The sequence below is a fragment of the Anas platyrhynchos genome, chromosome 5, assembly GCF_047663525.1.
Source record: "Anas platyrhynchos isolate ZD024472 breed Pekin duck chromosome 5, IASCAAS_PekinDuck_T2T, whole genome shotgun sequence".
Lineage (NCBI taxonomy): Eukaryota > Metazoa > Chordata > Aves > Anseriformes > Anatidae > Anas > Anas platyrhynchos.
The window spans coordinates 25,676,706-25,704,317 of NC_092591.1; the positions used below are offsets into that span (position 1 = coordinate 25,676,706).

General features: G+C 35.4%; 1 protein-coding gene across 3 annotated transcripts in view; it reads left to right on the forward strand.

Moving 5' to 3' along the window:
• Window positions 1–27,612, forward strand: part of SLC25A21 (solute carrier family 25 member 21) — a 259,220-nt gene that overhangs the window by 224,468 nt on the left and 7,140 nt on the right. The window contains exons 5-10 of one of the 3 annotated variants that reach the window (XM_027457585.3): window positions 3,913–3,972; window positions 5,795–5,902; window positions 10,876–11,040; window positions 21,947–22,128; window positions 22,942–22,994; window positions 25,478–25,622. In XM_027457585.3, coding sequence (XP_027313386.1) covers window positions 3,913–3,972; window positions 5,795–5,902; window positions 10,876–11,040; window positions 21,947–22,128; window positions 22,942–22,994; window positions 25,478–25,548 — 639 coding nt within the window. In that variant the 3' untranslated portion in view covers window positions 25,549–25,622. Of the gene's footprint in view, window positions 1–3,912; window positions 3,973–5,794; window positions 5,903–10,875; window positions 11,041–21,946; window positions 22,129–22,941; window positions 22,995–25,477; window positions 25,623–27,612 lie in introns of those variants that run through there. The other 2 variants (XM_072038477.1, XM_072038478.1) reach the window with 2 other exon arrangements.

Consider the following 27,612-nt stretch of genomic DNA (forward strand, 5'->3'; position numbering starts at 1 on the left):
GAGGGAGCTGGGCTTGTTCAGCCTGGAGAAGAGGAGGCTCAGGGGCGACCTTATCACTCTCTACAGATACCTTAAAGGAGGCTGTAGCGAGGTGGGGGTTGGCCTGTTCTCCCATGTGCCTGGTGACAGGACGAGGGGGAATGGGCTAAAGTTGCGCCAGGGGAGTTTTAGGTTAGATGTTAGGAAGAACTTCTTTACTGAAAGGGTTGTGAGGCACTGGAACAGGCTGCCCAGGGAGGTGGTGGAGTCACCATCCCTGGAAGTCTTCAAAAGACGTTTAGATGGGATATGGCTTAGGGATATGGTTTAGTGGGGACTGTTAGCGTTAGGTCAGAGGTTGGACTCGATCTTGAGGTCTCTTCCAACCTGGAAATTCTGTGATTCTGTGATTCTGTGAAAACTTCTAGATAAAATGTCTTTTATACCTCATGAAAGCGTATAGAGAAGGGGCAAGGCAGATTTTGTACTGAGAAGAAATTTAGTTTTGCTACTGGAATATTGTATTTACATGGCATGGTTATTTGATAATGAATATAAATCTGATAAAATGAAGTTACTTAGCCACAGTTATTCAGTTTTAATGCTAAGTGTTGAAGATACAGGTTCAGTTTTAGGCAAGTAGGTTATCATGTATATATTGCTATTTTTTTATTATTTTTTTTCTTTATTTCCCTTCTAAAAAAAGAAAGCTGGTATTTATGGAAGACGAAAAGTCAAAGTTTATAACTGTATGTTAGACTGAACTTGGAGGAAAGTGATGATGCCAATACAATGGTTAACAGATGAACTTTTGGGGCAAATTTATATTGTTCGTGCATTCCCAGACATCTTGTTTCAAGCATATATTTTTACCTTAGAGTTATTGAGACATCTGGTAAGTAGTCTGAATATTCTCTGAGTATTAAAGTGTATCTTTGCCAGATGGACAATATTGGTTATTCTATACACAAAAGCATGTTTTAAATACATTTATTGTGGGATTTTTTTTTGCACAAAGCTGTTAACTTAATACAACTGTAGAGAAAAAGACAAATTACTCTGTTTTTAAAAACAATTTTGGTATACATATATAATATAAACCCATATGATATAGTTGGATACTTTTGGCAAAATTGTATGTATACTGGCCACTTGTATACCCAGCAACATCTATATTGATCCTTATATTTATCTGTTTTCTTTTTAAAAATTATATGAGGCATAGTTACTATTATCTCATTATTTTATTTATGACTCTAGGAAAGTATTGATTTTTAAGGTAAAAATTTTAAGACCAAAAAATTGCTAGGTAATGTATTTCTGCCTTTATTACAACCATTTTACTGATCTGTGACACTATGGAAAACATTAAGGAATACCAGAAATTCCATTAAAGGTTAGGAGGGTAACAATGAGTAGAAAGATGCTGGACAGAGAATAAAGCAAACTTTGCCTCAATAAGAAATGAATTTCATTTAGAGAAGTAATTCACCTACCTACAACTGACACTTTCCAAAGATTTCCTTTTACCTATAAGTAAAAATAAAACTGAAAAAATATTACACATTATGGAAGAAGGAATACTTCATTATATTTTAGTTATCCAAGATAGATCTACAGTCTAAGTAACACGTCTAATCTTTTATTATTGTTGCCAAGGCCAGTACAATGATTTTAAACATATTTGCAAGATGTTTGCAAGATTTGTGTTCAATCTCTACACAGGGCAATGACAATCTAGGCTCTGGTTCTAGGGCCTTTTCTGCAAAGTTTTACATAATACTTATTGATTATAAAAAAGTATATATCCACTGGCCAGAGTATTAGTCCTTCAAGTTTCAGGATTTAACATCTTAATTTTACATTATGGAAATGTAATGCACATTCCCCTTTTTGTAAATATGGTGTTGTTATCAACTCATTAACATCTATTTCTCTGCTGGTTTTGGCAAGATTCTAGTGACTTTCCAGATGAACCAGACCTTGACTGAAGAACCTTTCTGAATTAGCCATAGGACAGGGTTATAAACAAGTTAAAATGTCAATTTAGTGCTCATTCTATTTCTTTTGGTTTATGGAAACGATGTTTTGTTCTGATAGGTTTGTGATAACTGAGCCTGAGGGACTGAGGAACTCTTCTTTGGATGAGACCCAGCATAGGTCTTTCTGATTTGCCCAAAAAATCTATTCCCTTATGTTTCTTAAGATTCCCACATCTCTTTTGGCCTCATTTCCTATTGCCTTTTTCTCATGGTGAAACAGTATGTTACATTCATGCTAGTTGATATATGAGTGTTCATGGTCTCATAGACGGGAGTGAAATGTACAGACTTTCAGTGGATCCCACCTGCACTGTTCACAGTTTCTTCAAACTTCACAGTTTCCTCTAAACTAACAAAGTGTTACAGATTAGCTTTGGAAAGTAGCCAAGAAGGTAAGAGATTTTAGTTATTTATTTTTGCTATATAGGGATGAGACAGCTCTTGCTCCAGTAAATATCCACATGTGTTTATGCAGTCTTGGTGAAGCTGTGACATTTTTGTTGTTCAGTCATGTAACAACATGCCATGTAAAAGCCACTTCCCTTTTCCACACAAAATAGTGAATACTGGATAGATAGACAGGAGTCACAAGTAGGGAGCTTTAGTTCCAGGCCTCACAGTGTTCCTTCTGTGAAAATTACATGAAATAACACTTCCAGTATCTAGTTTTCCCTGGAACTCAAATATCTACTCTTTATAACCCACAAGATTTTCTGCTATCCTCATTCGTCATGCTCTAACCTCTTTTTCACTGCCCTCAGAACTATCTTATGTGCCATCAGCCTGAAGTGCTTTTTCAATGGCCTCAGCAACATATTTGCTGAATATGAATTAGAAATAAGACAGGCTTCAGGGGGTCTTGGTGTTCATGGGAGCACTGGACTAGAGAGGATCTCTTAGGTCAACAAGTCTAGTCTGCTGCTGCTCTATGTTTACCTTTCAGAAATTTATCAAACTAAAAAGTAATTAAGAACCCTCCTATTGGAAGATTGTTTTAAGACACCACTTCTTTGCTTTTGAGAATGTTTCATCTTATGTCTAGCCACAATCCACTTATGAGTAGTTTATACCCATTTATACCCACTTTTTGTTACATCTCTCTCTCCTTTCCTTGTTTTTCATTCCCTTGCAGCTTCCTTTTTTGCTAGACTAAACATGACAAACATTTTTTCTCTTTCAGTCTTCATTCTTAAAAAAAAACTTAAGTTCTCCTTAGGATCCTGGCAACTGTGTTTTCAGTATGCTGTAGTCTGAGTTCTCTTTTTTTTAACAAGGGTGGCCAGGATTGTATTTGGGAGGACAATTCTGCTTTGGTTTTGAGAAAAGCCCCCCACCCCCCAAAAAAAAAAAAAAAAAAAAAAAAAGTATTCTGAAAATTAATGGATTTGAAAGTGAAACACTATAAAAATCTACAGACTTTCTGTCTTCACAATCTGCAATTACATTTTTCTCATTAAAAATGTGAAGATGATTGCATTATATTAAATATGAGGGTGATTTCTGGTGACAAATAATAGTATCTGCTACTGCACTACTACATTTATACAAGTGTATGAAAATTAGATGTTAGAGGGAAAATAATAAATTGGAAACAAGAACTATATGTTGTAAGTGAACTCTTACATAAAACTTTAATTGCATTTATGCTGCTGTTGTGCACAATATACTAATAAAATCAGTTATGAAGCCTAATCTACTATTGCACATCAAACACTGCTACAGAGAGCATGAAAAAAAAAAAAAAAAAAAAGTAGCTTACGTTTCTTTGCAGAACTTCATGTGGCTACTCAAGATATGAGGTAGTGGAACTTCACTGTAGCTTGGTTTTATTAATTTGTATAATTAACTCATTTTTTTTCCCATGCAGTCTCAATCTAATTTTTCTTTACAGTTTTTCACCTTTGAACAATACAAGAAGCTATTAGCATATGCATCATTACCACCAGGACTGGTATGTATGGATGCAACACTTCATGTTCTGATTTAATATTTATATTCTGAACAGTCCCATCTGTTTCTTCCCATGTCAGAAGCAGCCCAAAAAATAAAGGGGTCTGGTCAACCAAATCACAGTTTCTCAGAACGGACTTGTCCCTTGAAAACACTGATAATATAATCTGCCAAAATGATAGTTACATTAATTTTTATATCAAATGCCTTAATAATAAAGTCATAAATAAATGTCTTAACATTGTCAAAGTGTTATTGACAGTCACCATAGAAGAGTCTGTATGCAGCTTATCATTTTTCAGTCTTGCAAAATAAAATGTTGAACATTGTCAATATTTTTTTATTCATGTGATAATATCTCTTCCTTAGATGTAAATATGATGCTATTCTGCAGAAAGTGGAAAGAACAAAGATTAGAGTCCTGTGGTACAGCATCACCTTTTGTGGAGTAAAATATGCTGGAAACTTGTAAATATGCCATAGGTGACCAAAAGCTGCTCCAATTCATCGAGCAGATGCAGCAGCCACCAGACTTCCCAACATTCTTGCGTGTTATTTGGTGCAATACTTGGAGGCATTTTTGCCTCTGAGTTAGCCATGGCAGTGAGGGAAAAGATGACTGAGAGGGATTCTGGTCTAAGCTACACAGAATGATTCTAGGTGATTCAACACAGCTCTCATCAAGACAACTGCTGTTGAAAGAGAGATGCATACATTAGTATCAGCTTCCTTATGGCTTCCTGCTGGTTGATGGTAAAAGGGATAGGTTATGTTCCCATCCTGCATTGGAAAAATAGATCTGCTGGCAACATGGTAGTACAGCTGGAGGCAAAGGTACTATGGCTGGAACTTGCTGCTACCCTTCTAATTTACAGGTACATTCTGTACCTGAGCTCTCAATATTCCCAAGTCAAAACTCTCTGTATTGAATAAGTTATTTGTCTAAGTATTGTTTTTTCCTTACCATTCGTTTCCTTGAATTTCAGCAAATACACTTATTGCATTGTGGACCTGGGACTCTTTACAGCCCCTAGAAAGTTTAGAGACAATAAAATGAGTCAATAAGTATGTAAAGTGATCACAAAAGTTAACCCTTCTGAATTTTCTTAATTGACCTGAATATCTAAACTATTTTTCTCTTACAAAGAAATTATTGTATTTATAAATGCTGTTTCCTGATGGAAAGCAAAGTACTGAATACCAACATTTCTATGGCTGTAATGTACCATCAGGTTTTAAGTACATGGAGTTAATTCATCCTTGTAGAGAATGTCGACATCTCCATATGTGCCACTTATTCCCATGTAAACCTTTTCAGGTTAGATATTTACTTAGGAGGAATTTTCTTCTCCTTATGCAATGTGCTTAAGTACTGCATTATTTGAATTTCTTACATTTCCTTATTTATTTTTTTTAAGTTAATGTGTTAATGTTATACACTTAAAGCTCTGTGCAGTTTTATTTTTTTCTGGTACTGCATAACTGCATTTATGCTTTTACTCAGACTCCACCCAAAGTTAACATGAGGGCAATGCTTTTTCATGTTTTCATTATAAATCAATACCACAGTTTTTCTTTTAGCTCAAAAGAAAGTTCATTGACAGTGCTATGACATTTCATTTGGTTGTTTTTTTGGAATGTGGTTTATGGCTATTGTCATATTGTCTTCATGAACTGTCAGCACCTAATCAAGGGCTAGTGTTGTTTAGTAGTAGTACTGTCACATTACTGAAATCTCTCATTGTATCATTCAGTTTCATAATCTGATACATGGGAAATTTTACTACTTGATTTTTACATATTGACTGATTTAACTTCCCTAGGCATTTGCAGTTGCTGGCTTGGGATCTGGATTAACAGAGGCAGTTGTGGTTAACCCCTTTGAAGTAGTAAAGGTTACCTTACAGACCAATCGGAATGCCTTCACAGAGGTATGAGAATTGTTCCACTTTTGTTTTTGCTTTATTAAGTGTAATGCACTTCAAAGTTCATATTTAGACTGGAATATCTATACTATAGTGGGTTGATGCAAATGATTTTGCCACAAGGTTAACAGAAATGGAAAAAGGGAGGAGACTCAGTAGATGATGCTGTCAGATATGCATCAAGATGCATAGCATATTGTCAGTTGAGTCAGCATTTCCACTGTAGATATCCTGTGCCTGCAGTACACTTCCTTCCCTCCAGAGCAGCCAGTGGGGCAGCACTGTGAGGAATTCTTATCCAGAAGTACAATTCTGAGACCCTTGTACACATTTACTCTGGCAGGCTCCACACTTCAAGTGAGCACAGAAGATTGCCCATAAGACACCAAGAACCTATGCCCTAGGCATGTCTTTTATATTAAAAATGTAGCTGGTAGGTTTTATAGGCTTGGATGAATTTATTTGTGATATAAATTTTTACATTTCTAGACACCAAATGGGAAATAGTTATATAATAAAGCATGGTGATAATTGAAAGCCTTATTTCTACTCAGAGTTTTATTATTGAAATGTTGTTTTGCTCAAACTCAATGTGTAAAACTGACTTTGTCCATGGTTTTGGTTACTGATGAATGGGGAAAAAGATTAAACTGGTAAAGAATGATTCATCAGACTCAAATGTGCAAGAACACTTGCACACTTGTACAAGAATGCAACAGTTTCAATTATTTTTAATGCAGAAAATGTTCCAGGCAAAAGTTAAGGTAGGCAGTCACACAGTTCCTTCCTTTTTTTTCTCAGTGAATAAGACTAACAAATGACAAATCATCTCTTTCAAAATCTTCTGAGAAATCAGCTGTACCTATTATGGTAAAAGTGCTAAGTCACATAAGCCTGAAAATGTTGGATGGATCCCTGGTGAGGCACAAGTTTTCCATATTCTTCTTTTAAGCTTTGTCAGAGCTAATACTTGCATGCCTTGTATCACTCATCTCACAAACTGAACCCTTTTGGGGGATGCACAGGATATATCAACTTGTCATTTACATAAGCTGTTTGGGTCGTGCTCTTCAGGGACACTTTGGCAAAATATTGCTGCTAATTTCCAAATGTCATAAAGCAGTTGGCACTGACTGTAACTCCTTCAGAAAAGCATTCTCCTTGAGAATAAATTTTAAAATATTTCGTAAATTTCTGTTATATTTAAATGCATGCAAAAGAGATGTCAGGTTGCTTTAAGTCTCCAGCCTAGACATTTTTTAATCAGCAACAGCAACACTACTGAAACAAAGAGCTAATACTGTACTGTAAAATGGTTAGGATCCTGCAAGGAGAGAGACAAAGCAGGAGAAAGCCGTGCATGAGATAATTTCTTTCTCAGTAAGGTGGTATGAAAATTATGGACTACTACTCTTTCAGCCTGTTTGCTCCTCAGTAAAGCAGGTAGATATTCTTGATCTTTCTGTCTCATGGTTGTGAAAAAGCAAATAATATCTTTTAAAAATCTCTGGTTTTGGATACAAATAAACCAGTATTATGAGAAAACTAGTTCCTGTAAAGTTGCAAGAGATTGATATATCCTTTCTCTTCATACATTTTTTTTCTCTATTTCAGGCTTATAAATACCATGATGTTTTAATTAGTAAATTTTATGCAATTAATTACTTTCATTGCAGAAGTCCTTTCCTGGTGACCTTCAAAATACTCTGATAATCACAGTATAGCTGTTCAAAAACTGAGTTATATTGTTTAAGTGAAAATTCCTTGGATTTAATTTAAGTGCAAATTTTCACATAGTCCAAATCACAATATAGTGTCATACAAATAAAATTTTAAAAGAATGCTATTGGGACTCCGCTAGGAACCTAGTTTACACTTAAAGTATGATTGAAAGTGTCTATTTGCCCTAATGTAAAAAATCCAAGGTTCTGAATTTCTTAAATCACAATTGTGATTAAATCACAGAGATATCAATTTTTAAAATATCTTTTTAAAAGGATTATAATTTTAGAATTTGCAGTAAATCAGGAAAACTCTAGTAGCTTCAGTACCATGATCTCAAGTTGTTGTTAAGAATATGTTAAAGGACATTCCATACTAAAGCATGTAAACTCAAGCTTACTGGGAGAAGCACTTGCATGTTATTACAGAGTGTAGGGTAATGATACACTCATTTCATTACCATATACTGTTTTTATAAAAGGTTTAAGTATGCACCTATCCCATTGTACAGCTTTCATATTATATGATGAAACCTAATGCAGGTCACATATTTCTTTGGCTATTGTATTGAAATAATAAATATATCTTGTTTAAAGGAACAAGGAAGAGCATGAACACATAAACCCACACCCAGACTTCTGCACACCCCCAAAGTAAATATTCACACACTACAGTGACAGTTGAATTATTCTGTTGTACCAGATCATCTTTCTAGGGCTGATAGTTTTAAAGAGGAAGGCCGCAATAAATCATATTGGCACTTCTGTAATTTGAATTGATACACATAAAAATAACACCTCACTTTTTGTTTAGGTAAATTGCAAGAAGTCCCAACACTTTTTTTATTTGTTTGTTTGTTTCCTTTCCATGTAGCCATGGAAAACCCACTGGCTATATATACTGCTGATGTGATTGAAGTCTTCTCACTTTCAATTTGTGATTAATTAAACAAATACATGTTTCTGCACTAGGATGAGAAGGCTTTGACTCCAGATTGTGCTGTCTAGGTGTCTGTTAAGTATAAGTCAACAAGTGTCTAAAGTGAGTCAAATTCTGGATGTTTATACAGTGAATTCCTCCCAGGTAGTCATCATAAGGTCCTTCCATCATCAGTACAGAAATATAGACCTTCTGTGGCAAGATCAGCTAACATTTTAGATGTCTGGTAAATTGTTCACTAGGAGAGCCCTCTCTATTGTTAAAAAGGGAGTCTTTTTGAGTAGCTCAGGTGTAGAGCAACCTGATCTAGTGAGTGGCATCCTTGCCTATGGAAGGGTAATTGGAACTAGATGATCTTTACGGTCCATTCCAACCCAAGCCATTCTATAATTCTGTGATTCTAGATGTAGACATTTCAGGAATCTATATTTGGACTGATGAATCCCATCTCTGGTGTACAGCAACTGGCAGGCTTCCCTTGTGAGTCAGGAGTAAGTGAGTACGTCTGTATTTGAGACCAAGTTACTATTGAAAGTTGGTGTCTTCAACTTAAATCGCTTTATTCAGGACCACTAGTCATTTTTTAAAGATCTAATCCCTCATTTCCCACCCCTCCCCCCCCCCCCTTTTTTTTTTTTTTTTCATGAGAATGGGTGTTATTGCTAGTATCTGGATCATATTCCATTTGGGTATCTACATTTATAATAGATTCTGATTTGTATACTTGTGTAGTTAGAAAAGTAAACTGTAGTAAAATGTGTGCAGAGCATTAAGAGGGTAATATTAGTTACAAATTATGAAAAAACAGAGTGAAACTTGGTATTAAAGACTACATTTGTCAGTCACCTAAATAGGCAATCATATGCTGTATCGGATATAATAGGAATCATTTGGCTGATGTTGTTGATCTACTACAGTGATATTTTGAAATGGAAAGACATTAAACAAATAAGTGTATTGAAATTAGCAGTGTTCAGCACATTGTAGTCAAAATCCTTCTATATTTTCCTGTTTGAGAATCCTAGTGGAAGTCATGTTTTGACTTTCTAATTAAATATTTGGTTACCCAGACCTAGCTTTATGCATTGGAGAAAACCAAACTCAAGTCAACACCTTTTTGAAAATAACTTTCCTGTAATTCTGCTAAAACAATAGAGGAGACCTTTCAGAAGGGGAGCACCTGATTCACCTGAGCACCTGAGTGTCACATTATATTATGATACAGATCAATTGTGTATGTAGTCAGGCAGATCCTGTCAGAGGAATTGATCATTACATAAGTGGATCCTGGGGAATTTTCTTCCTTTCTGGCTTTCATTAAGCAGCAGTAGGCTGACTAAAAGAATTTCTATGCCTTTTGAAAGTTATTTTCAAAACAGTATTTCTTAAGGCAGTTTCCTAAATTTGTACCTTGGAATGTATATGAGTATTCCAGTTTTCCAAATCTAACTATGCTTTTTAAGTCAAATACATTCACTAGGAGTGCAAAACAGGGGGTTCAGTTGTGTGGTTTTGGAAAAAAAAAATCTACACCTTCTTTTCTAGATTTTCAGTACTCCAATGTTAAAGTTAGGTGCATACCTCTATAACAAAAAAACTTTAGAAATTTCCTTAAAATTCAGTATTTTAAAGCAGTGGTTTGCATTCTTAACAGCATGAAGAACCTGAGAATACAGAAGGACTCCCAGATAATATATATGCTTTTTGTTGCCTTTCAACCCTATTTCTAATATTGAATGTGTAACTGCTATTCAACACACATATTTATACCATCCCTTGCTGCTCCAATTTGTGTCTCCCAATGACTTGCTTTCCTTGCCATGATGGCTCTCAAATTTCCTGCTCCAGTTCTGTCCTTTCATCACTCCCCCACAATGCATGTTTCTGTGCCATTGGTTTTACTCTATGAGCTGTTTTAATCTTCTAATTGTCCAGAATAATTGTTGTATGCTCTAGTTGTGCAAGGGTTTCATCTGTCACAGTCCTAACAGCAAAGCTCAGTGATAAAAAAAAAAAAAAAAAAAAAAAAAACTACTGCCAAATTCACACATTCAAACATAATTTTCTCTGTAAAATTAGATTGATTTTTTTAAATTATTGTTTTAAGAGCTTTATCTTTGCTTTAGGGATGTTGTCAACTTTTTTTCTGCAATCAGAAAAGTGAGGATTTTTTTTTTAATGAAAATAATTATGGTGAGACTTAAGATAATATGACAAGAATTGGCAACACTGTTTGTCAACAGGATTGAAATGAGGCTGTGGTTATTGTTTGCTTTTTCTAAAGATGATCTCTTCCTTCCTTTACTTAACTTGTGTAGCAACCATCTAGCTTTGTTCAAGCTCAGCAGATCATTAAAACCAATGGTTTGGGCCTCCAAGGACTCAACAAAGGTCTTACTGCAACACTGGGCCGTCATGGAGTTTTTAACATGGTTTACTTTGGATTCTACTTCAACGTGAAAAACATTCTTCCAGTCAATAAAGTAAGTTTTTCATACAATGCAAAAGATAAACAGATAAGAGATTTGGCAATTTATTTAACACTGTATTTTTCTGTGCAAAGCTGTGCCATGACTAACTGGTGACTAACCTAGCTCTCTATTTTGCAGAAATCTAGCACATTTTCGTGATAAGATTTACAAATCAAAGCAAGGACTTGTGACTTTTTAAGCAAAGCTGAGGTAGAAAAAACAGTCATGTTTGAATTCCCAATTTTATGAACATCCCTTTATATCACAGTAGCAGTGTAAAAAGACAGAAATCTAAATGCAGGAATATTATGCTTATGTTAAGTATATATGTATGGTTGTTGTTGTTGTTGTTTTGTTGGTGGTGTTTGCTTTGTTTGTTTGTGGTAAACTGGCTTAGAAAAGAAAAAGCAATTTCTAGAACATCTAGAAGTATTCACCAAGTAAGTGGGCAAGCTTGATGAGAAGTACATAGGTATCCTGGCCATGTACAGGGCCTATTTACTGAAGGCAGTTCAACCTGATGTTGAAGGATGACAGTTCAGATTTACCCATGTGTGAGTGAACCAGACCAAAACAGGACTGACAGGGACTTTAGGTAGTATGCCCTATGAGTAAGTTGAAAAAAAACATAGCTGTAATTGCCCTTGAAGTAATTTTATTCACTAGTCTTATATTCCTTTATACAAAGAAGGAAGCATTTCCCTTTATAACAAAGAGAAATTTTACTAATGAAAATGTGATAATACTGTAAACTTTCTAAATGGCTGTATGAGCAACAGTTAATGGTTTATTAATGACTCCAGTACGTTACTTACTGAACTGTGTTTTCACTAATGTGATTTTTAGATGATGAGAGTTAAACAGTCACAGGTGTAATATGTAGTGATATTCATATAAGAAGCTGCAATTTACATCAAAAGGGATCAGTTTCTATTCCCAGATGAAGCAACACCTTTTTTTTTTCTGTTTCTGAGTAGCCTGGTATTTTTGTTGGCAACATTGTATAAATGGAGAAAAGCTCCACTTCTTATTTGCAGATCATTACAGTAAATTGAATTGTTCAAGAGCAGCTAACCCACAAGTTTCTACAAGTTTCTTTTAGTGTATTTAAGCATATTTCACAATGTACTTTAATCACACATTCTAAAATCTCAAGGCACAAGTATAGCTCGATACTAAGGTAGGGGTAAACAGTAAGATAGGAGTAAAAAGTATGCTGATGAAAAGATGAAAAATTTTAGTTACTATGGAGAACACTCAGAACCATGTACAGATAAGGACAGAGGCTTATATACAACTTCCATACAAATTCTTAAGTTTCTCTGCATTGTAATTGAAGAATAGTAATAGTATTTGGTATAAGCATTCTTTACTAGTCTTTCAGATTAAAAGGGGGGTGAGGGTGGGGGGGAACAATTATTATATGATTGGAAAAACTTAGTGCATTATAACCTAAGAGAAATTAGCACTTTGTAGAGGTTTTGTATGATACAGAAAATTGTTAATATCTAGAGCATAAATTTAAATACATATAGACAATGAAAGAGAAATTACTTCAGTGAGTGGTGTCAGTCGATGGCCCAGCTGTCCTGTTCATACTATCAAGAGCAAAATGCAATGTAATCAATGTAGGATTAGATTGTGTTAACTGCAGGTAAGTGGAGAGGTTTGCATTGTGCTTGAGCAGTGCAAAGTGCCGTGCACAGTGGCTTGCACAGTGGCTACATTTCAGCTAGTAAATCAAGTAGCCTCACTGAAACTCAGTCACCTGTGCTGCTCAGGGTTGCCTGGCACAGCCCTGTCCCAGGCCAGCTAGCACTGCTTCTGGGTATGGCTTGGGAGCTAGTGCAGGCAAGGAACCATTCCTAATAGGCAGGTTTCATGCAGGCACTCTGATTTGGCTGGTAATAGCACCTAGTGGCATTAATAAAGTTAATAGGACATTCTAGGCCAACTGGCATCAGTGACATAGACAACTCTCTGTACATACAGACATAGCCAGGAAGTCTGACTGAATTCCCATTGAAATCGATGCAAGTCTTACCTTGAGTTTAACAAGGGTGGAATTCATGCCACATCTGGCTTGTGCTAGCCAGAAAGTAACAGTGTGTCTCAGGTGTTTATGTGCACTGAATTTCGCCTCAGTGATTGGAAAATATCAGCATCCATCAATATGTTGTGATCTATAACTTAAATCTCCTGTGTCAGGAAGCAGGTGCTAGAGACCAAGAGTTATCAAACATGTACAATTAATTTGATAGAAGCTGTTTTGCAGTTAGTCTGAAAAAAATATTAGACAGTTAAGCTTTTCATGTTTTCTCACATATTTGATTTCATTACAAATCTTAATTTGTTCACTTTATATATTTCACCTGAAAACAAAATCTCAGAAGTCAGTCTTGCAATATTGACAAGTATATAAAAATTATGAAATAAGAATGCAACACTTGAAATAATGTTGGCTCTTGATTATGTATCTGCTGTTCACCATCTGTAATGTAAATGGAAAAAAGTATGGAAATGTCCATATGAGCCTTTTAGCTGTCAACAGTGCTAAACTGTGCATTAAATTTGCATCCCAATTAAGGATGTTTGCAGCTTATTTTGCCAAAAACAATAAACTTTTTATGTTGAGTGGTCAAATGATATAAATGACATGTGTGGGTTGTAAATGTTCATAATGAATAATTTTTCATATGTTCAGTATATTCTGCTAAACAGACCATATACAGCCAACCTCATGCTCTGTTTACTGAACATGGAATAAGCCAGACTTGTTTCAATTGCCACTTATGTATCACCCATAGAGCATTAACGGCTATACATCTGCACTAGCAATCAAATTAGTCTGAAAATTTATATCGTCTCAGTTTTATGGCACGTGCTTTTATAGCACACTTCATAGGCTTCCAGCAGCTCTCGCTATTTTTATTTTTATCATAGTTTGGTTTGATGGTAAACATTAGTTTCATTAAAACCTTTGCTCACTACCACCTCCAAGTGGCTGTTGTATTTCTTAACAATATGAAAACTCAACTGCCTGGTAAAAGCCCCCTTTGAATCGTGGCCAGCTGCAAAACTCATTTCAAGTCAGATACTGCTTGCTCCAGCTGACACAGATGTGCCTCCTATTAAAAGGGCTGCTGCACCAGACAGCAGGAGCTGAGCTGTGTGTTGTTTTGTCAAAGAAAGGACTCTAAACATCTATAGGCATAGAAGAGATGGGAAACAAAAAAGGGCTATTCATTTTGTCAAATAAATAAGAATGCAGACCATGGTTTTATTTTTAGTTGTTTTCAGATCTACACCAATATAAAAGTTATATGCAGAAACAGACAGTGCAAAGGACATGTTGAAAAATAGTAAATCAAGATGATTTAGGAGAAGACTGAATTAGAGTCAATATCTCAACCTCAGAGCTACCATCATGTTTCAGGATGACCTGTAAACCAAAAAGAAAAAAAAAATAATAATAAAAAAAGATAGCACTGTATACAGCACTGCATTACAAGCCACCAGTTGATCAGTACTCTCCAATCTGAGGTGGTCCTGTTATTGTTGAAACAACAGCCTGTGTTGTTTAAAAACTTCAGCCATGGCCATTTTCACCAGAAGATGTTGTATCAAAGGGGGAGAGTCCTTTTCTACCTCACCTGCTCCTGTTCTGTGGTATTCCCGTAGGCAAGACAGATATGACATTTGAGGAGAGGAATCTGGTCAAAAGAAAAATGTGAAGAAGAAACACAAGTTACTTCTGATTTCCTATAGAAATGAGAATAATAATTAAACTAAAAACCAAGTTCAACCAAAGCTGGTAGAGACACACACATTTAAATTCTTATAATCATAAGAATAATCATTTAAAAGGAAGAGCAATCCTGCAAGTACATCTTATGAGTGTTGTAGTTGAGGGAAATTTTCAGGTGGGAAATTATATCTTATTGAACAATGAACTTTGTAGGAAAAAGACCAAATAAACCTTAGTCTGAGCTTGCACCTTTCTAGACACAATGTCAGTAAGTCATGAGACAAGAATTCATAAGATATTACACTTCTGTAGTGCTGGTATTCATGGAACTCCTTTTTTTTTTTTCATTTTAGCTGTTTCATAACTAATTGTGTAACTAAGACTGGAGATGATAGTAGATAGGTACTGCATGCAGGGGGTAAGCAAAAAGATGTCCGTTCCTGTCCAGTTTCTGCTTAAAGGAATTTTAAGGGAGTTGTTAATTAAGTTGATGTCTAAATGATGCCAAGAAGAGGTGACCTGCTTGTAACCCCAACAGTTTATGAATGGTCTGATAATCTGTGTAGACTGACTCTATGTGGGAGAGCTGACTGGAGTTACAGCAGAAGCCTCACATGAAGTTAGTTGTCTGACTGATTCTGTAGCTGGTGTTTTGCCAGGTGGCTATTCCTTAGGAGCTGCAAAACCATACACTGAACACTGAATGACAAGAATACTAGATACCCTCTCTTGAATAAACTCAATGTCATTGGTGGAGGTGGCTATGGGACTAACAGAGAAGATGGTGCTCATGTTTGGAAGATACAAAAAAAAAAAAAAAAAAAAGTTTGCAAGGAGCCAAAGTGGTTGAGCATGAGTTTCTTTTGCCCCTTTGGTATTCTCCTTCTAACAATAATCTACAAAAATGTAATGATCAGTAAGAGGAACAAATACAGATCTATCTGCTACTTCTCTTGTTGACTGTACCGACTGAGTCTCCAGAATTCTGTACATTTTGAGACTGTTTTTACTGTCTATTTATTTATTTATTCATTTATTTATTTTTTGCATCAAAAGTTCTTTGGCGCAGATGTTTGTTTTAGGAATAAGTGAAGCAGAGGCCTAGCCTTGAGCAATGGGTCCAAAAGGTTATGGCAAAAAGGTAAATGGTAGATATTACTACATATAAATCTGGATTAAGATTAATAGTTCTATCAGGAAATTGAATTCCAAGGAAAAAATATATATATATATATCACTGAGAGAATTGCAAATTGTTTGAAATTGTCTACCCTATAGAGCAGACAGTCATCACACTCTGGAGACTAGCCAGGACATTTATCCCAGTAGTTGTCACTCATCTTATTATGCTGTCAGACATCTGACAGATGGATTTTAAAAACTTAAATAAATGTCGGCTGCAATGAGATTGCACTCAAGGAGGAATCTGAGATAATACCAGTGTGAAAAGGCACATTTAATTCAAACAAAGTGCAGCTGTGACTATGCATTTTGGAATGCCTTTCCTGTTCATCAATGTGTTTATTGTTGTTATTATTTCAGCATTTCCTATGCGTCTTGACAAAGATCAGAACATCATTATACTAATCAGACAGCAAGCTGTAGTTTACAATAAAGAGTTTACTATGCAAATGTATGAGATGCACAAAAGTTCAGGGTGAGTAAAACTATGAAATTGTTCATAAAGCTGTGGTCAAATCTTGATTCAGTCACAAATAGAAATTGTGACTCCTCTTTAGAAGAATCAAAGCATCATGTTACCACAACAGTGACAAGACTTACTTTCACCTTTTTGTTTTCACACTTTCTGGGGTCTTGCAGTGGATCTACATCATTTTCTCTTGATTACTGCTGAATCCTGTCCAGAGTTTGCATGCCTCCAAACCACCTGAACACATCTGTACCAGCCTCTCTCTACCTAAGAGTAGAATCTCACAGCCTTTCTTCCCAGTGCTCCTCTTGACACTCAGAACCAAGACCATGGCTTTCCTCTGGGATCTGTATCAGTGTCCATGTTTAAAAGAACTCATAGTTTCTCACCTGTTCCTTCTTACATTCCTGAGACCTATTATGCTCTCAGAAGCTACACTGCCTCCCTCTGAATATATCTTCTCTGTCTTGGAAGCTCCCCTTCCTCATTCATTTCTTCCACTGCCTGTTGCCATTGAAAGCTCTTTTCAGTGGTTAAAACCAGTTACCAGAGTGGCTAGAGCAGTTCCTTACAGCCTGTTTTGTTGCTAAAAACTTAATTGTAGTTAATGTAGCCCAAGTAAAGTGCTGTGAAACCTCTTAGCTTGCCATAGGAATTCCTATGCTTATTGCACTTCAGCCTAGCCAAAATGATCAAGCAGCAACTCTACTCCTTATGTCTCTTCAGACACATAATTCCTGGGTGTACCAGGCAGAACAAGAATTGGCAAAACCACAGCCTTCTGTCTTTTAAAGTCTTCCTTGTTACATGCAGGGAGTTAGATGTGCCGCATATAGTGCAAAGCCTATCAGCTCTGTTCCTGGCTTCTGCATTGACCTATTATGTGACTTTGAGAAAATGTATTTAGATTTAACAATATCATTTCAAATTGCTTTAATCTTTTGTGCCAAATGTAACTTGGATAAATATATTATATTATGTTATGTTATGTTATGTTATGTTATATTCATATATTATATATATATACTATTATATATTATATTACTAATATAAATATATTTGTATAAAACTAATGTTATGGCTAACGTTTTCAAAGGTTAAGAAACTTGACGCAAATACTCTGCTCAAAGTCAGTATTAGTTTCAAGCTAAGTCCTGTAGACTGCTTTGCAAAAATAGCTTAAAATATTATTCCATAGATATTATTTATTCTTCAAACAAATTGTCAGCAAATAACATTCTCCTTACTTAAAAAACCCTATTCTTTTATAATGAATTTATCTATCTGTGAGGTGCCCCAAAATACTAAAACATGTTTACAGAAGTATTCTTTCTCATAAAATATATACCTTCAGCAACATATATATATATAAAAAAAAAAAAATGTGAAAGGATCTCAAGACAAACAGCTTCAGATAGGCAAACTCACAGTTACTTTTCTTATATTATTGTGGGGTTTTGTTTTGTTGTGTTTTTTTTGTGTTTGGTTTGTTTGTTTATTTGTTTTTTGTTTTTTTTTTTCTTTAAAATGAGGTTAAAATATACATTTATTTGAGATACATTCTGCCACCTTTACTGAGACTGTACAGGGACTTCATTTGTAGGAGGACAAGGACAAAATGAGTAGTGTTCTTGAGTGTCTTTCCTGTTCAGATTTCTCAACACTTTTATGCATGCCACTGGACTGTTCACATTATCTGTCTCTGGTTACCACAAGCAATATACTTTAGGTACTTTGAGCTGTTCCTTTGAAGGTACCTACTTCTCTGCACTATATATAGTGAGTGGGGTGTTCCACCCTTGATCTTTTGCATAGCACCCAAGATGGGTGTCTAAATCAGCACAAATGTATCGACTAGGGTGCACCATTGTCTATTCTATGATTTTTCTGTTACTCTAGTCAGGAGCCATGGATCAGCATTCTGGTCGTGCTCTCCATCAATAATGAATGCACTTGGATTCGTGGTGACCCTACCAGTGGGCTAAATCAACTGAGTTCCAAGCGTACATGCCTTTACCAAATGGTTATTTCATTGCTGGATTATTACCTATGTTACTTATTGAATTAAGTGGCCTTCTTTCAGAATAGATTAATATAGTGTGGAAGCTTCTGACTGAGATCAAAGATTTAAACAGGTTTTGACAAAGTGCCTAGCTGATAAACAAGCCAATAAAGAGGTATGGAAAGGAAAGCCTGTGGATTTGGAAAACGAAACTGATAAATTAAAAGTATCTCCAGTGGGTGACAATCCTGTACATGGGTGTGTATGTGATAGATTTAGGGTTAAAATTTTCTGTTGCTAGAAATAATGGAATATAAAAGAAAGAATTAAGCAGCATGTGATTTAAGATTTAAACTTACAAAGTCTCCACTTATTTCAAAGTGTTATAATAGGAGTAATGAAATATAAAAAGCAGAGATATAATATCTCAAAATTTCTTCTTCCAAACAAAGTAGGGAAATGCAGCGAGACACGCATAGATATGGCATTTATTAGTGATGCCTACTTCTCTATTTTTGAGGGCTGGTTATGCTCACAGGGCAAGGACTCAAGTGTATAGGAAATGTGATTGTGAAGGACATGCTAAAAAGGTAAGAGGATCAGAGATTACATTATCCAACCACAGCAAAGTTGTTCCATTAGGAAAAAGCTGGCTGTTCATTTTCATGAGGTATACTGTACTGTGGTGTGTCACCATCTAAAATCATGTTTCTGTTGTACTTCATATTCTACTCATACTACAGAAAAATTACTTTTGCCTAAAAACAAAATTATATATTTTTTCCTCTAGTTCTGTCACTTATAAAAGCAAGGGAAGATTGTCAGAATATTTTTCTTTAATGTACCAAATATTTAATAGTCAATAGTTGGTAAACTGCATGTTGCAGAAGTTAGTGACAATACCATGATGATAATCACTTCTGCTAGCCAGTTGCAGTGATAGTGCTAAGCAGATACATTTACCTTTACCTCATGTCTCCTTTCACAGGGTCCTAGACTGCTGGGAATATTTTGGAATCTGACAATGGGATAGGAAAAGGGTTGATTTTAGTGTAAAAAGAAAGATAGTGTTTCATGATTGCACCAGCTTGCACCTACATGATGGACAGCTGATGTTCTTTTGTCCATGTAAGCTTTGTAGACAGAAGCTATAAAGTATATTTGGAAGTGTTTTGTTTTTGTTTTTTTTTACACTTGAAAGTGGTAGCACATAAAAAAGCAACTACTCTGTGCTTTTAGGAAAAAAAAAAAAAAAAAACTTTTAAATTATTTTAACAGCTAAATTTATTTGGAATCTGTTATATGAATGAAGTAATCTGAATGATGTGTGAATGCCAGTGATGAATGTCATAGAAAACCTTTCTCATGAGATGTCATAAAAAATTATGAAAGCTAGTGTAAATCATAGCACATTAGGTTATTATCCAGTTTTGTGAATACTCAAAATCCCTTCCAGCTTTTTCTATCTCACAAATACTGGAATAGAAATAAAGCAATTTGTTTTCGTTCTCCTTTAGTTACAGTGGTGCAGTATCAGGTTTCAAAAGAAACTCACTTGACTGGACACTCCACCGTATCCCATACCCTGTGACACTGCCAGTCACAAAGCAGGCAATGCTGGCATTGAGAATTCAACAAAATATGAAAATGCTCAAATATAAGGGATTTGCCAGAAGCAGCAATGCTTGAAATTCCATGTTGAAAAAATAATACTTTTGCCTGACATGTATTGCCTAGCCCAGAGGGCAGCCCACTGTACTCGGCACTACTGAAGAGGTGTCCCTATGCTTGAATAAGATATTTCAGATCATTCTAGACTACGATAAGTCAACTTGGCAATGGCAGCCTCCTCAATGCTGCCTGGTTTGAGGAGGTGAATGCAACCTTAGTGCCAGGTGTGATCATACAGCTGATGCTCAGAGCGGCGTGGGTACCACACTGGAAAGGGGCTGGCGCACTGCTGCACCTGGCTTTCAAAAGTTTTGCTTTTTTTTTCTTTCCTCTCTGGGTACCAGAAAAGTCAGCTTTATTTTATTTCCATTTAAACAAGTGCCACTATGTACAAAATAAACAGAAATTTTCTGCTAAGCTTTTTATTGATAAAGTTGTACAATTCTTTATGTATCACAAGCCATTTTAATTATTAAAAGGTATTATCAGTGTGTTTCATGTTTTGTGAAATCAAGGTGTTGAGTTTTTCTGCAAGTAATAAAATGCTCTGTTGATTTTGACATTTCTCTCCAAACACCTGCATGGATTTCATCCAATGCATATTATGGAGGCTTTAACTTATGTTCCTTGTTGTTAATCTGTAAAGGAGACCTTCTTCATTGTTCTTTTTTTTCACTCAAAAATGTAAAGGTTTAGAACACACAGAGCTCTTTCATTTGAATATTGTACTGACACTATGACACGACAAGATCATCTATTATTTTACTGACAGCTTTCTATAATTAAAGTGACCTCATAAAAAAAATGGAACTGCATATATAGAGTTTTATATAGCAAAAAAAAAAAAAAAAAAGGGTAATTTCTGCTGAACACCAATAGCAAAAGAAAAAAAAAAAAAAAAACTATGTGCATAGGCAAGACATGGGGACACACTTTCCAGTGGTTTCCATTACTTGTAGAAATACAAAGAGACTTGATACAAGAGATTTTGACTTTCAGAAAACTTTAAATTCTTTGATGTCACAGAAAATGCCAAGGTAGGAGGTCTTTCTGTAAGATCAAATAAAACCCAGTCAGACTGTGAACGGGGAGTGAGTGAAAAAGTTTTTAGATGCACTTCTAACCTGCTTCTAACTCTCACCCTGAACATATAGTAGGGTTCAGAAGCAATCTGTTGTGAATTCTTCAGCCAATTAGCTGAGTGAGTTACCACCGTTTATAATGCACAGAACGTGGAGGCTCTCTTGCCGTTGTGCCGAGCTGGATTGTTAATAACAGGAAGCTAGCACTTCTCAGTACAGTGGATCAGCTACATGTGAAAATAAATGTAAAAAACCTGGAGGGGAATGGCAGCAGACTGAGATTAGCCTTTATTTAATTTAGCATTTGGGGGTCCAACACACAAATGAGCATTTTAGTAGGCTTCATGGTGGAAGTTGCTGTCATTTGTAAAATATTCTGGCCAATTAGCTAATAGTGTGCTTGGATTTCTCCTGTTTTGATACAGTAATACTAAGTACATTGTGAAGCCCAATTATACAAATCATCCCCATATGCCATACCAGTCTTTCTTTATGAACTGTGTTTATAAATCCTGTGTGAGGAAATGTGTACTTCAGCAATTTAGACCATGTGTAAAAACATAGCCAATAGGATTGTCAAGAAAACAAGTTCCAGCATAGGAAATCCTAATGTGTTCCGCTAAAATAACATGAGTGTGTTGTGTTGTGTGAGTTTTCTGATTAAATGCATATTACTTTATAGTGTTTAACCTGCATAGGTCCTTCCGTTTCCCTTTTTATTCTTTCCCTTTTTATTCTTCTCTCTCTCTCTCTCTCTTTTTTAGGATCCAAATTTGGAGTTTTTAAGGAAATTTGGAATTGGGCTAGTCTCAGGAACAATAGCCTCAATTATTAACATTCCTTTTGATGTTGCAAAAAGTAGGATTCAAGGACCACAGCCAGTTCCTGGAGAGATCAAGTACAGAACCTGTTTTAAAACTATGGCAACAGTCTATAAAGAGGAAGGGTAAAACATTTGTATTTTAATAAATGTCCAGACCTCTGTTTTAGTTCATATGGGTCCATAAAACCATGTTGTTATATTTCAGATTTCACAAGGACCGTTAAGCCACCCTGAACTCATGTATCAAAAGAGCACGATATAACATTTTAAAAATGTATTTTAGAATTACAATGAAATGTCTTCCTATTTCATGTGAACTTTCACATAAGGCTTACAAGATGATTAGTAGGTTGTCAAAATCTGTGTTCAACACATAAATGCTTTGTACATCTCATGTAATTTTGTCAACTCTTCATTTTGTAAAAGGAAAATATCAACACAAAATACAGTATTGCCCAGTTTAACTTTACTTGTAATTAGACCTCTGCACTTTTAAAATGACTGCTGAAATAATTGAACTGGGGACAGATCCTTGTGGCAGTAACTTTTTCCAACTTTTTAAAATATTTCTCAAGTGAGGACTGAGTTGTAGCTTTGATATTCAATTATAGCAGTCATTTTGTCCATGTATGCAGCTGTTGTTAACAGAGTTGTCTTGAAAGTAAAACCATCTCACTGATTAAAGTCATATTTCTGATTGGCTGGACTCACAACGTAGCTTTTGTGACTGAACATTGATTAACTTTTTCTCTTCATCTGATCTGCCTCTGTAAAATGTTAAAATCCAGATACTGCCTGCTATTGAACATGTGTAATTTCAAATAATTGCTTCTAAGTGCTCTGCCAGCATTTTAACAAACACATGCTAAAATTCCATTCTTCTTTTACAGCAAGAATATTGTTTGAAACGCTTTGTTTGTTTTTCTTCTGCTGCAGATTTCTGGCTCTGTACAAAGGCTTGGTTCCCAAGATCATGAGACTTGGTCCAGGTAATTTTTCCTCTCATTTCTATATTGTTTTTGTTCTTACTTTGTTTTCCTGTTTTTCAATTTCTTGACAAAATATAGTAAGCATCAAACAAATAAATGAGACACTGAACCAGAAATCATCAAAATCTCTTTCATCTTTGAATGATTTCTTTTGGTCTAAATATGTGTCTAAAAAAATCGTTTACACATGCAGATGGGATGATCACAGATCCAAGTAACTGCTAGTTTGTGAAATTATTTGTGAACAAGCCAAAGTGCATTCATGCAAGTGCCAGAGCTGTGAAACCTTTTGAAGTGTTTATTAAAGCTTATCCTATTCCCTCTAATGTGATGTTTTGCTTTCACTAGGTCTATTCTGTACCAATGTAAAGTCACCTTAAAACACAGGCTAGAGTCTTTTCAGTATAAATGCCCTCAACTAGTTGAGCCCAAGCATATCACATTCCATTTACTTTCTACTTCCTGTGCTCTGCTTGGTTTGTAAGGAACAAACCCTAAAAGGTCGACAGCATGGGCTGGGATTCCTCCCATTACACAGCACTAAGAGGACAAGGTTTGTTGATTGACCCCTTCTCACCAGTTGTTACTCCAAATGGAACACGGTGGCTGAAGGCTAGATCTTCTTTGACATCTAGACTATTTTTCTTAGGCTGCTTTTGATTAATGATGAAATCAAATCAACAGGCCCTTAGACTTTGCCAGCCCAGAGAGGCAGTCTGTGTCAAAAAGAGCAGAAGCCCCAGTTTGAACAGTATGCCATTCCCATGAAATTGTAGATCCAATTGTGCAAGGTGGTTTAATAGGCAAGAGCACACATGGTTAAAAGCAAGTAGGTACAGAGTCTGCTCTGAAGCATAAAGGAGGCATTAGGTTTGTCTGCAAATGTTTGCATATCCAGTCCTTCTGACTAAGTGCTAGACCATGCCTGGTTATTGTGCAGTGTAAAGGAAGTAGGTGGGGAGGGGAAGCAAGGCAGGTAGGCATAACTCTGGAGCTAAAAGCCTTTTCCCTCATGCTCTGAAGCTACTAAATTACATACAGGACAAAGAGCAGGCAGGGCTTCACTTTCCCAGTACCCGTTAGCAAAGCTGACTTTAGAATAAAACTTTTCATCTTAAAAGTGACATTGCATTCTGGCTCAGATCCAGCAAATCAGTTAAGTGTGTGCTTCATTTTAAACACTTTATTTATAGTTCCATTGACTAATAAGTAGATTTGGATTTCTGGTGAAACAATAAGGTAATCTTTATTGTGACTGGAAAGGTAATTCCTTCTTTCAACATGTGAATGCTTTCAGGAAAAGAGATACACAAACATCACACATTATAAGAACTGGAAGCAGCCCTGATTTGAGTCCAAATCACATCTTCTAGACATTGTGTCTATAATTTGTTTGTTGGTCAAAGCCTTTTGCAAACTTTTGCTCTGTCTAGCTAGCTGGGAGTTGCTGTTCACATAGCATTTCAAGTCTGATCATGGTTCATTAGGATAAATAACTGGGAAAACATGTGGTAGCTCTGTGTGCCTGGTTGTCTGAGCCTATCCCATCCACGTAGAAAGGTCAGACCAGTTCAGCAGAACTTATTTTTCAGAGGTAACTGTAACCTGCTCAGCAAGCCAGCAGGCAAAGGCAAAAGAAAGAAAATAGTTGTGCCCCAATGCTCGCACCCACCAGGAGTCCAGTATAACACACTTTTGTTCCTGCAGCCTAGAAGCTGATTCTCATTTTCATCTTCTCCAACTAGCAGTCTCTCTATATATGCTTAGTTATATATACATCTTCTGAAATGTTCCCTTCTTCAGCTCAAATAATTGTTACAGCTCAGCTACAGAAGGGCTTTAGTCTGGCTCTCTAAGAGTAAACCTCCTATATTGCATTCAAGCTGAGATTCTGTACTGTTATCAGTTCTAGCAGATAACGCCGCTTCATCAAATCAAAACTTTGACAGTGAATTCATAGCTAGGTACAGTCACAATAAGATTATATTCATTTTAATACCATGGTCTTCTAATTTATATGTGGTAAACAAACAGCATAAAACCTTTTGTGAATCTTACCTGGAAGTATTTTCATAACCCTGGTGATGAATTTTTGTCATGCCATCACTCAAGTTGTTCTTTCATGGCCAAATCTAGCTCTAAACTAACCCACAAATATACACGTGTTCACAGATAAAAAGATTCACTTGTAAAAGAACAAACACAAATGAATCTTGCAAAAATGTGAAGAAAAATATCTGAAATACACTGAGGGTAATTTTGATTTAATATAGAAGCTTTTCACATCAACTTTATGGTCTAATATCAAGAAAAATAGATGTGGTTCAAGAATTGATGATTTTAATGAATTAGGGAAGTAGTTAGAAATAACTGTTTTGCAAGTAAGGCTTTGCTATATTCTGTCTTATACTACACATTACAAACTCTACAAAATCTGGAAAATATTTAATTTTGTATGTAGTAAATAATATCTTTTCTTCCAGGTGGCGCAGTGATGCTTTTGGTTTATGAATACGTTTATGCATGGCTTCAGGACACAATTGACTCCAAGTAGTGCTTCTGAAAAATGTACTTTTTAAAACTATATGCATTCTAAAATAGTTTTTAATAAAGTCAAAGTGATTCTTATCATTATAGTTTTGAATGCCATCAGATTATACTGATGTTATTACAGCTCAAAACAGATTTGGTCTTCAGTTCTTGATCAAAAAAAATATTTAAGCATATGCTTTCCTGTAAGTGCATAAGTAAATAACAGAATTGGTATTTGTAATTTCTTTTTCTGTATCAAGAGAAAATATAAAGGAGACATATATAAAGGAGACATAGGAACAAGATAATTTTTCAAAGACAAACTGAAAATCGTGGACCTTGAATTATGCTATGTAGTCAATACATTATTTTTTTCAAAATTACAGCTGGAATGGCAAAATAATGACTTTCAGAGTGTTTTGAAGAAGAAAACTGTAATAATTGGTTGGGACCAGATACTAAGATAGAGTAAATTGACAGCTCCATTTACTCCAGGTTACCAAAACCTAAAAACTGACCTGAATTCTAAAAAGACTTGTGTCTAGTTTGGGTGCCATTTCCATTCAGCCCAGTATGATTTCAGCAGTGACAGAAGAGTTTCTTAAGTAGTTGGGAGTTGGGACAGAAAAAGAACAGCAGGACTAGCTACAACCTTAGAAAGACTCATGTTGTTAAATGTCCTGCCTGTTCATAGCTGTATATATCATATAAATCTCACTTAGGTCATAGACGATAGTGAACATAATTGGTCTGAATAAAGTTACATTCCGGTGTGCGAAGCAACTGTGGGAATCATAGAAGAAATAAGTAAATAAATTAACAGAAAAAAAATATTTTAGGCATGTAAGATCTTACTGTGAATTTTTGTCCACCTTCACTATTGCTTAAGAAGATGTCCTATCAGAAAAATGCACCTTGATTACCCCTTTTGGCTGTTTTCACTACTGTGGGGGGGAGAAACAGTGTTCTAGACTGACAGCAAATATGTGATCTTAATTAACTAACCATACATCTCAAAGCAATGTGCCTTCCTATAGATAAAAATTATTGCAGTACAGCTAAAATTATTGCTTTTCCTTATCACTGTAAATATCACTATATTTATATTCAGTGAGGTACTCCTATCTTTATTAGCCATTCTAACCACCTCTGTGAAATATTTTTCTGTTATGCTAATTGAAGACAGTTTCATTTCATACCACTTGACAGTTTCTTCTTGAACAGAGTTCTCAAGAACTCTTTAAATAACTTAAAATTATGCAGTATTCTGTCATGAAAATGTTCCCTTTATATAAAGGCTTGTTGTCAAATGAATGCATATCTTGCACTTGCTGAAAGTTTCTGTATTACTACATACTGTATTCACACTTTAAATGCTCTTCCTCTTATGGAGGTTCAATCCTAAAGAAATATCTTTCCAGATTGTTACTTTAAAATGACAGTTCACATGTAAAGTCTCGTTTCATTAATGTTTTTTTAATGCATTAAAAAGTAACAAATAGCTAAAAATAGACATGCATTTTCAGCACTTTCAAGGATGCTTGTACTGACATGCTCAGTTAACCTCTCTTTTGTCTAAATTTGACAACAGCGATTTCTCATACCTATTCTACTTCATATATAAAATCAATTAAATTAGCTGTATTGCAGTTTGTAATTTTAAGGAAAATGTTCATTGTTACACTTAATTATCAGTACTTAGCAAAAGAGAAGACACTACTAAGATCATTTTGAAAGTGAAAAGCAAAATGCTTCATAATTAGTCTTTTATTAATTTAGGGCATTCAAAATATAAAAATAAAAGACTTTAGACATACTGTATATACATATATAGCCTTCGGGTTTACATCCTTTCCAACGTGATTTTTTTCAGTTAATATCTCAGCCTGATCCTTGATAAAAAGAGAACCATTAGAAAGTAGAAAACACAGCATTGTTTTAGAAAATAAACCAATGAATGTGCCTTTTTTATGTCTCTTCCAGGCCAATCCACCATTGCTCCTGGTGTAATATGAGGTCAGAATCAATTTTACACCAGGATCATGCAAACACTGTGGGGCTGTCACAAAAGGGAGTATTAGGCTTC